This window comes from Camelus dromedarius, chromosome 10 (assembly GCF_036321535.1).
Source record: "Camelus dromedarius isolate mCamDro1 chromosome 10, mCamDro1.pat, whole genome shotgun sequence".
In the NCBI taxonomy this organism is placed as follows: Eukaryota; Metazoa; Chordata; class Mammalia; order Artiodactyla; family Camelidae; genus Camelus; species Camelus dromedarius.
Genome location: NC_087445.1, coordinates 77104284 through 77117243, shown reverse-complemented (window position 1 = coordinate 77117243; position 12960 = coordinate 77104284). Strand labels below are relative to the sequence as shown.

General features: G+C 63.1%; 1 protein-coding gene across 6 annotated transcripts in view; it reads left to right on the top strand.

Moving 5' to 3' along the window:
- Window positions 1-12960, top strand: part of VAV2 (vav guanine nucleotide exchange factor 2) — a 167944-nt gene that overhangs the window by 100140 nt on the left and 54844 nt on the right. For all 6 annotated transcript variants that reach the window (XM_064490738.1, XM_064490739.1, XM_064490741.1 and 3 more), the window contains exon 4: window positions 9828-9896. In XM_064490738.1, the coding sequence (XP_064346808.1) occupies window positions 9828-9896 (69 nt within the window). The remainder of the gene's footprint in view (window positions 1-9827; window positions 9897-12960) is intronic.

Below are 12960 nucleotides of genomic sequence, written 5' to 3'. Positions count from 1 at the left end.
TCGGCCCTCCAGCACCCACGGGCCCTGCGTCTCTCTCCAGCTTGGGACTCTGCCCGGCAGCCCAGGAGCGGGGTTGGGATGGAATGAGTGTCCCGTCCCCAGGAGGGCAGCAGCGAGACACCAGTGGTTCTGATTAAAGCGGAGGCCTGGAGTGCAGCCCTGAGGCTTGGCTGGGCCCTGGGCCCTAAAGACTCCAAGGTGAGCAATTGTAGGGATGGACAGCTGGCCGGTACCCAGCCCTCCCTGCTGAGGGCCGCCTCCAGACCTGGGGCTGGCGCCATCCAGAAGCACTGCGGCCCAGTTCTCTGCTCCAAACTGGCCAAGCCAGATGCCCCAGGGCACAGTGTGGGGCGGCAGCTCTGTCCCTGTCCTCACATAAGCCCGAAGCCACCCGGTGCTGGAACCCTGGCACTCAGCTGTCCCCTCGTGTCCTGGACTGTCACCAGTCACGTGCAGCTACTGCGTGCTGCCTTCTCGGGGCCCGGGCTCTAGGGGGACAAGCCTGGTGGGGGAATGGCAAAGGGATGGGATGGAGGTGCTCAGATGCAGTGGTCAGTGCACCTCCCAGACAAGGCAGCGTTCGATCTGGCTCTGTCCTCTGAAGAGTGAGCAGAGCCATGTGGACAGGTCTGGGCAGTGGAGGCTCAGGGAGGGGTCGTGCTTGGTGTCCCTGTGGGATAGAGGGGGCCTTGTAGGGGGACAGGAGCACCAGGGAGGGTGTGGGAGGGAGACCGTGCTGGGAGTGGTGGGCAGGATGGGGGCGGGGTCTCCGGTCTGAGTGTGTGGGGAAGCCCTTGTGGGAGGGGGCTTCATCAGGGCAGTGTCCTTGGAGATTCTGTCCAGAAACGTCCCCACAGGGCCTCCAGGGTGGAGCCCAGGACCAGTGAGGGGCTGGGGTGGAGGTGCAGCCAGGACGGGTGGAGGCTCGGAGGAGGGGTTGTGACGGGAGAGGAGCGGGGGCCTGACAGGCCACGGGCGGTGCTGGCGGTGCAGGGAGTGACACCCCAGGCCCTTCGGCTGGTCTGTCCCACAGGGTGGCCAGGGGCTGCAGCCCAAGATACTGCGGACACCTGGGCAGGGGTGAGGGGCGCGGGCTCCTTCCCCACCGGCTTCCTCCCCGCTGTGGCCCTCCTGGGGGTGGTCCTGGCTCCAGGTCTGGCCCTGCCACTTCCTGGCTCGTCTCTTTGGTCAGCTGTCTCCACCTCTGAGCCTTGGCGCCCTGTCTTGTGGGCGGCTGTCTTGACTGACCGGGGGAAACTGAGGGCACCCCACCCTGAGGCCTTGTGAACCCCTTGTCTGTGAAGCAGGGGAAGGGCTTGGGTTTCAGTTGTGTCCTTTCAGCTGGGTGGGTGTGCCCCCCAGCCGGGGGTGGAGGCTCAGCCTGACTGCCCCGGGGCTGACCCCACCTCTGGGCAGCAGGTGCGAGAAGGAGGGCTGGGTGGAGGTCCCCCAGGAAGATGGCCTGCTTCTCTAACTGGAGTCCACAGACCAGTCTTCCCCCTGGAGTTCGATCCATCCCCGCTCTGCCAGAGAGAACATGTGATTGGCTAGTGATGCCTGCCACGACCAGAGCGGATGGCAAGGGGAGGAGGTGATTGCGGGCAGGCCCAGGTTTGCCTTCTCTGTCCTGGTGGGTCCACCACAGAGGGGTGGGCAGGTCCTGGGGGCCTGCAGAGGCCTTTCTAGAACTTGGTGGAAGGGCCACTGGGCTGACCCTTCATCCCAGCAGACAGGCGGGCAGTTGGGGGAGGGGAGAGGAGCACCCCTGGCTCTGACCCCAGCCCTCCAGCCGCAGTCTGTTCTCAGAAGTGGCAGACATGGCTCAGAGAGAGGAGGTCCTTGCCTGAGGCCACGCAGCTGCTTGGTGGTCTCTAGGAACCCTGAGCGGGCCCCCGAGGAGGGTCCCCACAGAGTCTCCGAGCTTTCGTGTGTTTATGAGGTGGGTGCACTTTCCCAGCGTGGACTCACTGTGCCGTCTGCTGCTGTGGTCTCCGTCCAGAGCCCGCAGTGTGGGTCGGATGCCCACCTGGCACAGCAAGTTTTCAGTCTGTTTCTTTCTGCCTCTCACTGCTGTGCCCAGACGTGAGCCCGGACGGGCCACTGTCACCGTGTCCCAGAGAAGCCCGGGCGGTGCCTGGGGGCAGAGGGAGGTCAGGAAGTGTCACGAGCTCTGCTGCTACAGGCCGTCCTGGGCTGGCAGGGGCACGACGGGAGCAGACAGCCTTGGTCGTGGAGAAGGAGGAAAGGGCAGCGTGTTCCCTGGTGTGGGAGGGCACGGGTTTCCATCCAGGCTCAGCTGCCCTGGTGCGGAGCAGTTTGGGGCATCGGGGCCATTGTCAGGGCACTGAGTGTCAAGCTGAGGGCCAGGAGGTGGCCCCCACCCTGCCCTGCGGCCCACGGGCTCTGGAACCTTGGGCAGAGCCACCCGCCCGGCCTGCTTCTTCTTGGGACCGGGCCTGCCCTCATCCATCCCTGCCCTACAGTGCTGTCTCCCAGCCGCCGCCTCTCCCTGCCTGGCCTGTCTGCGCTTGGGTGCGGTTCCCCCAGCCAAGGGCATCTGGCCTGTCAGTGACCAGTTCGGAAATGTTTTGTGCAGAGTGTGCTGTGGTTTTCTGCTGGTGAAGGCGGGGGTGCATGAGACCTTGGCCTGCGGGCTGGAAGCAGAATCTGTCCGAGGGGCATTCAGGCTGTGGCTCTGGGAAGCCTGGGCTGTGTGGCCTCTCTGTGCAGGCCCACGGCGGGCTCTGTGGTGCCTCCTATTCCCCAGGGGGTGTTTCCAGAGCATTCTATCCGGGCGGGACCCTGGCAGGCCGCCGGGATGTCCGCCTCGGCCTGGCAGGTGTCCCCGGGAAGAGGTCAAGGTGGCAGGGCAAGAAAGCAGCCGAGTGGCTGCAGGAGGCTGGACCTCGCTCCCAGGGGGAGACGGCCCTGCTGACCCGCTGGCCTTTCTGCTCCAAACTGCTGCCGTTCCGAGAAGCTGTCGGAAAACCAAACTATATTCAGCTTCGCAGCTGCCGAGAAACCGCGTTCCTCTGTCAGTCAGCAGCAGCCCCAGGCGCCCCCTCCCTCGGATGACCGGCTGGGGAGGGGGAACCATCCTTTCCTGTCCCGAGGTCCGTGTCCTCTTCTGTCTCTCTGGGATTCTGGAAGCAAGGGCAGGGACAGCCTGGCTGGGACCTGGGGGTTCACTCGGGTCTCCCCCAGTAGCCCGAGGCCGGCTGCACCTCCTCCCCAACCCACATGTCTGCTGGGCCTGCCTCTGCACACGACACAGGGAGACCGAGAACCTTCCTACCTTGGTGCTGCCTTTGGCTTGAGGTCTTAGTGGTGACACCTGAGTGGCATCTGTCACTCTGTCCCTCAGCCCTGGCCCCCACTGGACTCCTGCCCCACCCGGCCCTGCAGCCTCTGAGCCTGCCCGTCCCCGAGTGTGCAGGTGACGTGCTCACCTCTGCCTCCTGCAGCCCCTAGATCTTGACCACGTCCACTGTCACCCTCGCCTTCACCTCCTTTAGTGTCAGGCCCTGCAGGAGGCATGTCTGCACTGTTTCTCCTGAAGTGTCACAAAATGCAAGTGGTCTGTCCCCATCTTACAGAGGCGTTAACTCAGGTCCCCTGGCGAACTCAGGGGCTAGGAAGCCAGATGGCGGATTCCAGCCCCGTCTGTCTGACACAGGCCAGAACTCTGAACTCCAATTAGACTTCTCTCCAGATCAGCTCCCTGGCACCTCCTGTGGGAGGCCCTCCCGATGTCCCTCCTCCACCTATCCCTGGGCCTTTGTGGCCGTCCTCGCGCCCTTCTGCCCTGTGCGACCTTCCTGGGGGTGTGGGCGTGGGTCCCCGCCTCTCTGGCACAGCGCATGCGCAGCCCGAGCCGAGTGTAGGTGTGGTGGGAAGCGGGGCACGGCCCGGCACAGCCCCTGACGTGATGGCCTGTCTGCACGGGTGCCTGGTGGGCTGAAGAGAGAAACGAGGTCCTTCGGCTTGTTCGGGCAGCTGGGCTGTTTAGCCGGGGAGCTGTTTTTAATAAGCAAAACCCAGTGCTTCAACGCCTCCCAGCCAATTAGCAGGCGTCACCCAGGTGACTCTTTGAATAATTAAACGGGCCTGTCAGGGCCTTCAGGCTGCGGTTTGATGTGACTTTAAAGTTTGCCTGGCTGCCGGTTCCCCAGCAAAGTGGTACACCGGCGGTGTGGCCCAGTGCCCGGCGCCCCGGGTAGCTGCTCCCCCACCCCTCCCACCCATGCGCCCTCTTCTGCTCACCCTGCACCTGCCTGGGCCCCTGATCACAGCTGGTGAGGTGCGGCTGAGTGTGGTGGTGTCCGTGCCAGGCCTGGTGCCAGGACCTCCCCCAGCCGCGTCGCACCTAATTCTGAGGCCACCTTTGGAACAGGAAGCTTGTCCGGGCCAGAGGAGTGACCTCCGAGGGCTCTCAGGTGCTGCCGGTCCTCCGCGTGCGGGACTGGAGCGGCTGGCTTGTCCCGGCGCTAGCACTGGAATTCCTGCATCCCTGGTCCTGCACAAGCTGGCCAGTGGTCGCCCCTAGAGGACAGATGCCAGGAGCTGAGCACCCTCAGGCCTCCAAGGCCAAGTCTGCTCTTGGGGGGCCGCGGGCTGGTCTCCCCCTCCAGTATGTGAACCCAGGAACCCAAGGCCCCGCCCTTCCTGTTGGACGCACCGGAGTGGGCAAGGAGGACCAGGGCGTCTGCCGATGGCGCTGCTCTGTAAGGCTGCTGGTAAACATGGATCTTCTTCGCAGGGAGCGCTTTCCTGTGAGTCAGGATTCTGCCTTCTTCCCAGCATGTGCCAAGTGCAGGGAGGAGTTGAGGTGCCTCAAGCCCGGATCCCTTGCATCTGAAACGCCAGCAGAGGTGGGAAAATAAACCCGGTGCCCTAGATTCTCCGAGTGCCGCTAGGCGGTCGGAGCCACGCTCGGACCCGAAGCTTTCTTACCTCCCGAGTGTGAACGTTCACGTTCGTTTGCGGGGCGTGCTTCCCTGGAGGCACTGGGTGGGAGGACCTGGTGGCGGTCCTGGAGGCGCCCCGGGCGAGGGGCACTTTCCAGCTGTAGCGGAAACCTGGCGTGGGCCCACTGAGAGGCCGTGGGGAGGCGGGGGACTGCCTGTGTCTGAGGCCCTGGACTTGCAGGTGGGCTCCAGGATGAACCGCGGGAAGGGGAGGGACAGTGGCCCAGGCTCTCATGGGACACTTGCTGGGAGCAAGGACCTGGGCCGAGACTTGGCTTGTGTGTTCTCCTTTGATCTTAACACTCACCACTACTCCCATCCCACAGCTGGGGAAGCTGGCTCAGAGAGGGAGAGTGCCCTGCTCAGTGTCACACAGCGAGTCTGCAGCAGAGCTGGGGTTTGAACCCGGATCTGTTATCTACAGAGGCCTGGCTCTTAGCTCCTCCCACAAGGCCTCCCCGAAGATGAGAGTGACAGAGGCAGTGGGGTCTCTGCTCTGGCTGCTCGCCAGGGTGGGGGACAGTGGCGCCTGGGGGCAGCGGCCTGGGTCCTGGCAGGGCCCTCTGCAGACAGCGCAGTAGCGAAATGTGTACCTGCCTTGCACCAGGGGCTCCCTGGTCTGGGTGGAGGGCCCCCCAGGGAAGCAGCCCTGCCCGTGGGGCTCCAGGATGGATTGAATAACGCAGGGCCGGCTGCCGCCAGACGGCAGCTGGGCTGGGCCCCGCCGCGTGCTGCGCTGGGGCTGGGTTTGAAGTGCGTGAAACTCAGACGGGAGGTGCGGCAGCTGCTGCCCAGAAGATAGTAAATCAGCGCTGACAGGCGGGTCGAGCTCCCCCGGAGCCCCGCGTCCAGGCCCCGCAGCCCCCGCAGTGCAGGGAGCGTGACTCTGGGCGAGTCCTTCCCCAGGAGCCGGAGGCCTGGGACCTCCTCCCAAGGGGGCCTCTGTGCTCGGAGCTCCTCTCATTGGCTCCTTTGGTCTTTGTCTGATAAACCAAACGTGCTGCCGCCACGCAGGACCTTCCCCGTTCCCGTCCGACGGCTCCTGTGCTCACACCTCCACCCAGGGCCCCAGAGCGTCGGGTGTGCCCCTTCTCCACGTGTCTGTTTCCCACACGGCCGCCGGCACAGTCGCACCAGCGGGCACTTTTCAGAGGCCACAGCTGTTAGCAGCTTCTCCAAGAAGTCCCGCAGGCAAGGACCAGAGCCTGATTTGTTGAACTCAGGGCTACGGTCAGGCTTTGCCTTCTCCCTGGGCCAGTGATGGATGGCAGCCCCCAGGCCAGCTCCGATCAGGTGCCCAGTAAATACCCGATGGATGGGGGACGGGGAGGAAGGCAGGGTTTGGCGTGGGAATGGCGGCCCTCTGTTCTTCCGGGGTCTGTCTCAGCCGCCCACGCGGGGTGCCCTGTTTTTAGGCCTTTTTCCTCCAGCTGGGGGCCCTCTACCTCTGGCACTGGGACTTCACAGCAGCTGGGCGCTGAAACTGACCTCGGGGTGGGAGGCGCGGTTTGGGCTGGGGAGCTGGAAGCGTGGCTCGAGCCTCTCGCCCCGCCCAGGAGGACGAGTGAGGAGTCTGGCCGGGGTGGATTTCCCGCTGCCCAGTGCGTGGGCTCTGCTGGCAATTTCTTCACAGCTTTTCCACTTCCTGCTCGGGCATCCCCTTAATTCCCTCAGTGGGGAAAGCGGGAAGCTTGGCTTCCCAGAAGCCAGGCTCGAGGAAATGCGTCCTCATGAAGGTCTGATGGGACGAGAGGAACCCAGCCCACGCCCCGGGGACCTGGATGACCGCCCTCTGGTGTCTGACCCACGGTCGTTTCTGTGCGGTTTCACCACACTTGATTCTCATCCCCTCCTCTTAAAGAGCAAATTAACTCCACCAGGAACGTCTGGATGTCCTGTTGAGCCAGGGAGAGGGGGCTGGGGGGAGATGCTGCATAGTGGGTCTGGGCAATCAGCTGGTGCCTGCAACAGAAGGAGGGACAGAGTCACACCTGGCCCAGCCCCTCCCGGGCTGGAAGTTACAGCTGGAATGTGGCCCCAGAAACTGCTTGAATGCCCTCTGTGCAAATGTGTTACCCCAGTGTTAAGTCAGGGTCGGTGTCGTCAAGTCACAGCTCAGGCTGACTTGGGTACCACTGTGTGGTTTCTCATAAGCACGTCTTGAAGATGCTTCCTCGTGTCTTATTCAGGACGGCCGTTTGTTGTTGTCTGGGGGGGAGTGAACAGCTTGAGAACATCTGATGTCCGTGTGTCTGTCCCCTCATCCATTCCCCAACCAGTTCACCCACCCGCCCATCCTCCCACCCCTACCCGACTGGCTCACTCACTATCTCATTCATCTGTCCATCAGCCCACAAAGTCCACCCCTCCCACCCACCTGTCCTCCCAGACATCTTTCCATCCATCCAACCACCCATCCATCCGTCCACCCACTCATCCATCCACCTGTCCATCTGTCCATCCATCCGTTTGTACATCCATCCATCCATCCATCCATCCGTCTATCCATCCACCCACCCGTCTGTCTGCCATCCATCCATCCATGCCTCTCTAGTGTGGACTCTGCTAGGCAGAAGTGGACCCAGGCTGAGAGAGTGGCCCCATCTTCCCATATGAGGTAGAGCGGGACCTGGGGGAATGGGACAGGCGGGGGCTGAAGGCAGAGGGAAGAGCAGGTAGAGAGGCTCAGGTAGAGTGGACCCCGGGCAGTGGGGACAGGACAGGGGAGCAGAGGGAGGCCAGGTGGTCGGCACGGCCTCCTCACCCCCTGCATTCCCGTCCCAGCAGCCAGGGTGCGAGGCTCCACGACATCCCTGGCAGGCGGTCTCCCCGGTCCGCTCCTCCCCACTCCGGCTATAGCCTGTCTTTGTTTGGCGATGGCAGAAATTAATTGGATTTGCAGCTTCGTTCTCGAGGGGATTTGTAGCCCCCAGTAGGGGTGTTGGAACAAAAGCAGGATGGGTTTTGTGGGCAGCAGGGTAATTCTCCTGACTTTAACATTCCTGTTTCATCTCGGTCGGGTAGGACAGATGAAGGAGATGAAAAGAGGTGTAAACCAAGACACTGACAGAGACGCAGAAAAGGGAAATTATAAGGAAATCACACACACACAAGATCAATTTCTTTTTTTAAAAAGAGACAAAATGTTTTGAAACGACTACTCTGTCTTATTTTAGTGAACCCCAACTTTCTGTTTGTCTGGAAGGAAACAAGACGCTGAAATATTCTGGATACCGGGCTCTCAGGCCCTAATGAGGCACCAGAAGTTGATTTTCTTGGGTGATGGTAGTTAGTCTGGAGGAGGAGGATGCACAGAAATGATAAGTAGCAGCTCCCACTTGGGGGCCTCGTTTTCAGCGAGTCTTCACACAGCCCAGCGTAAGGGGTCACTTTGCTCTCCTAGGACCTAGGAGTCAGGTCCGCCTGGGTGTGCCTCACTCCAAAACCTTTCCTCTCCTTCCCTGCCTCTGCCCTAGCTCACTTGCAGAGCAGGTGCGTTGCCTCTGAGTGCCTAGTCTGCTTGAGGGGGAGAGCCCTGTGTTAAGAACTGGGCTTCGAGGGTAGGAGTAGGCAGTTGACTAGTGATGTCTGCCGGGGCACATCCAGAGCGACAGGTGGTGTGCATGCCGTGGATTTGCTGACACCCTGAGCCGGAAAATGGAAGGTTTCGGTTCATAAAGCAGAACACAGATGCTCCCTCATTATTAGAAATTCTAAATGGAGCTCTAAATGGAAATAGTTACTTTCATCTTGAGTGCAGTCCCAGCATGCTGACCTGTTTTCAACATCTGACAAGACGTAGCCCTGCCCCACTCTGCCTCCTCAAGCCTGTGCCCCTGACCTTGGATTCCCCTGCTCTGGGAAGGGTCCGAGCCAGCCACAAGGGTGTTGAGGCCAAGTCTGGGCTCTCGGGGCCCTGGAGGCAAGAAGGACCTTAGAGACCTCCCCACGGACAACCTTACACAGAAGGACATTGCTACCCAGGTCTCTCAGGGAGCCCCTGGCAGAGCGGGGCAGGTAAACCTGCCCGAGGGACTTCAGAGCACAGGGCTTTACAGCAGAGCCCAGCACGTGAAGGAGTCACCCCGGCCTTATGAAAACCCCGATTCCTGGGCTCCACCCTTGGCAATCCTGAGCCCCCTGGGCCTGGGATGGGGCCTGAGAATTGGCATGTCTGTCCAGCCCCCAGGGGGTGCGATGCTGCCCGTCAGGCTGATGGGAGCACGGCTGGAAGAGGCAGGGCGCAGGCCCTCGGTGGTGCTGGCCGAGGAGGTCGGCTCGCCGCCAGGTCCCCCGCCCGGTGTTCAAGAGGCAGCTGTACCCACGTATGAGCAGACGTGCTCTTCCGGCCAGAGAGACCTGGGGTGCGGACAGCTGTCCCCCCACGGGCAGGGCTGTGCATGAGGGCACTGGTGGCCCACCTGCTGTCTCCTGGGGGCAGGTTCCCGTGCTGCACGCCCAGGGTGCCGGGGGGAGCCCCACACCCTGTTTCTGGAGTTCCTCGGATGTGTGCAGGCACGATAGTCACGTGGACGGAAGCGTCCTACTGTCCCTGGCCCGGCCCCCTCGTTTGTCAGCAGAGACGTGGGGGCCTGGAGAGAGGGACGGACAGTGCAGTGTCCGGGGCTGAGCTGGGCACGGTGTCCTCACTCTCCGCACCTCCGCCGGGGGTCCTGTGACACACAGCCCTGTGATGTGGCTCCGGTCTCCTTCCACGGGAGAGCAGACAGAAGCCTGCCCGCGCCTCCGGGCAGGGCCCAGCAGGGCGCCCGCTCCAGGGGCCCGCCCGTGGTGGACGGCAGGCCGGGGGCAGCGATGCCACCGAGACCCGCTCACGCCCTCTCGTCTCCTCTTCCGCAGGCCCTTTCCCTCGGAGGAGACCGCGGAGAACGATGATGACGTCTACCGCAGCCTGGAGGAGCTGGCAGAGTAAGGAGCGGCGGGAGGGGGGCCGGGGCCGAGGGGCCGCACACAGCGGCCCCCGCGCGGGGAGCCGGCCGTGGCTGTCCTGCCCGGCATCCCCGCGGGGGTGCTGGCAGTGCGGCTCCCGTGGGCCCGAGTGGGGTCTCGTGGGTGAGTTCTTCACCCGCATTCTAGGAGGCTCCCAGCTTGCCTGGGGTGACCTGGCAGTGGCCTGACTGCCCCGGGTCAGATGTGAGGAGGGCTGGGAAGTGGGGCTGGCTCGGCCCTTTGAGTCTGTGTCTCAGAGTGGGGGCTGGTGTTCCCAAAAGCAGGAGCCCCTGGAGCACAGGCCACACAAAGGTGGTTGGCGGTTCAGGGTTGCCTCGTGGCCCGACGTGGGGCCAGACAGGGGCCAGGCCACCTGAAGCCACTGGGGCGTCTCCCCTTCTCCCGGTGGCCCCATCTTTGCCTGCTTTGTGTCTGCTCCATTCCTCTCTCTGAGGATTTCTGTGTTCTGTGCCATGAGCACCCCTCCCCAGCTGTCTCACCTTCGGGTCCTGGAGCCCCCAGGGACTGGCAGGAACCCCTGGCTCTTCCAGAAGAGATCTCTGGGCTCTGCGTGGTCAGCTGTGGCCGGGGGTGGGGCCCTGTGGCCTGCAGCTCCGAGAAGGGGCAGTGGGAGGGAGGTGGGGGGGCTTCCCCATCCTGCAGGAGGGGGACGGAGAGGCCTGGGAGGTGACGGGCTTGCCCAGGTCATGGGGTGGTCCCTAGTGGCTCCTGACCTGGCTGGCGCACTGCCCTTCAGGCCAGGCCGAGGACCCTCCTCCCCAGCTTCCTGCCAATGGGGCCTTGCTCCTGTTTCTTTGTTCCCGGGCAAACGGCTGCTCCTGCTGGGAACACTCGCCTCCTGTCTGCCTCCCTCTCACGGCACGGACTCGGGATCGGAGGAGGAGCCGTGTTTACTGTGCCGCTGCAGTGCGAGGCCTCCAGCTTGTTGCCCGCCCTTTTGTCGGGGGCCACCTCTAGGGTAGGGGACCCAGGCAGACATTCTTCGCAGGGTCCCCCATCCATTTAAATAATTTGAGTCGTTGAAGCATCAGCACGTGGACACCAAGCTGGCGGCCCGTCTCACATGATTCTGTGAATGAAACGCCTCACCGGCCAGTGGGCGGAACTGCCGCCGGCCCGGCTTCCAGGCACTGGGCTGACTCCAGGGCCCCAGGGTGGCCCCAGTGTGCATCGTGGCACTCCTTGGGACACCTGGTCGACCCCACTGTGGGTCGGAGGGTGGAGAGCTCCCCACGGGGAGAAGTGGGGCCTGCACCCGTCACAGCCAGGGCCCGGAACTCCCCACCTGGATGCCGGCGCCCACCCAGATCGGTCCCAGCAGTCAGAGGGGGACTGAGAACATGTCGAGAAAAATGCCCTCCGACCCGCAGGGCGGGGCTAGGTGACGGCTGCGCACCCACCCTGCAGGGAGGGAGGGGACCCAGGCCCAGAGAGGCACAGCTGGAGGAGGGCCCAGGGTCCCAGCCCACCTGCCGCCTCCTTGCGTGCTGAGCTCAGGGCTGGAGCTGCCTCCCACCCTCCCTTCCTGGCGTTTTCCACCTTGCCAGTCCTTCTGTCTGCCAACTCCAGGCCTAAGTGTCCCCTGCTTTGGGAAGACCCCGTACTCCACTGGTCTGGCCAGCATCCCACCCCCCATGCACCGCCGAGCCGCCACACACCTGTTTGGCCTTGGGCTGTTGGTGGGGTGCACTGTGATCGGGTGGGGAAGGTCTGTCCGCCGTAGGCTGGCCTGCGTCTCCGTGTCACCCCCTGCCCCGGCCATCTTCGGCCCCTAGCAGTACTCACCTGGTGCACACGGCCTAACAGCGCCCCCCAGGTGATGATGGCAGTGATGTGGGCGGTGCTTACAGAGCTTTCATGGGGCTGGGCCCTGCTGGGACTTCTGTTTACAGCCCCACCCACCCCCGCCATCTCCTTGTGCCCCTACTTTACAGATAAGGAAACTGAGGCCTCCAGAGGGGAGCTGCTGGCCCACATCACCCAGCTAGAGAGTGGCAGACTCTGTGCCCTCACCCCCCACCAGGCAGTCAGTGCCCCCCGGAGTCAGGGGAACCCCCTGCCCAGTCCTGGATGTGAGGCCCTGATCTGCCATTTCTCCTAAGTCACCGAGCTGAGGGTGGGGGGGTCTGTGCCCTCCAGAAACACGCCTCAGCGGTCAGCAGAAGCTGAGGGCTCCAGGAGGACCGGGACCGTGCCGGCTTTGTGCGCCCGGACCTGGCATGAGACGCCCTGGCCCCACTTCGCCGCCATCCCCGGGCCGCTGCCTGTCCCCAGTGGCGTGCGCTGCACATTCAGTTTTGAAGACTCCTGGACAGCTACTGACGCGGCGGCCCCAGGGGGCCCGTTTCCCCCTTCTCTGCCTGTCTCGGTCGTGACCGGCCTCTCAAACCAAAACGTACATTCCTCTCGCACGGAGAAGCCAGCCGGGCGACGTGTGGCTTTGCCCAGTTCAGCGATGTTACTCTGTGACCTTCCTCTTTGACCCAGTGAGCCCCTCACGGCTGCAGCTTCCGCAAACCTAAATCATAGATTGTAGGGAAGGGGATGACTTTGAGCCTTTACCTTGTGGTTTGGTCCCAGAGGCTCCGTTTTAATACGTTTTTCATGCTCCCCTCTTCTCCTTTCGCTGAAAATCAAGATTTCCCAGCATCTTGTCTCTGCGGACTTGGGATTAGTATTTATCCATTATGGCAATTTACAAGACGGAAACAGAAATGTCACTTCTTACCTGGCCTCTGCGGGCGAGGGAACGCGGCTGTGGATCCTAAAGGCTGGAGCCGGGGCAGCGGCCTGGGTCTGAGGCCAGGCAGCAGCGGGGAGCACGGGAGCGACGTCTCCGGCAGAAGTGGCTAATTCTTCCCTTGGGCTTTGGCCAGGCGTCAGGAATGATGATCACCTTGTGTTTCTAGGGGCGTCTCCCAGACCTCCGGCGTCCTGCAGCTGCTTGGGGGAAGGTCACGCACTCGCTCCACACGTGGCTCACCCACCTCGTGGGAGCCTGGGGGCGTCTGGGTCGCCACTG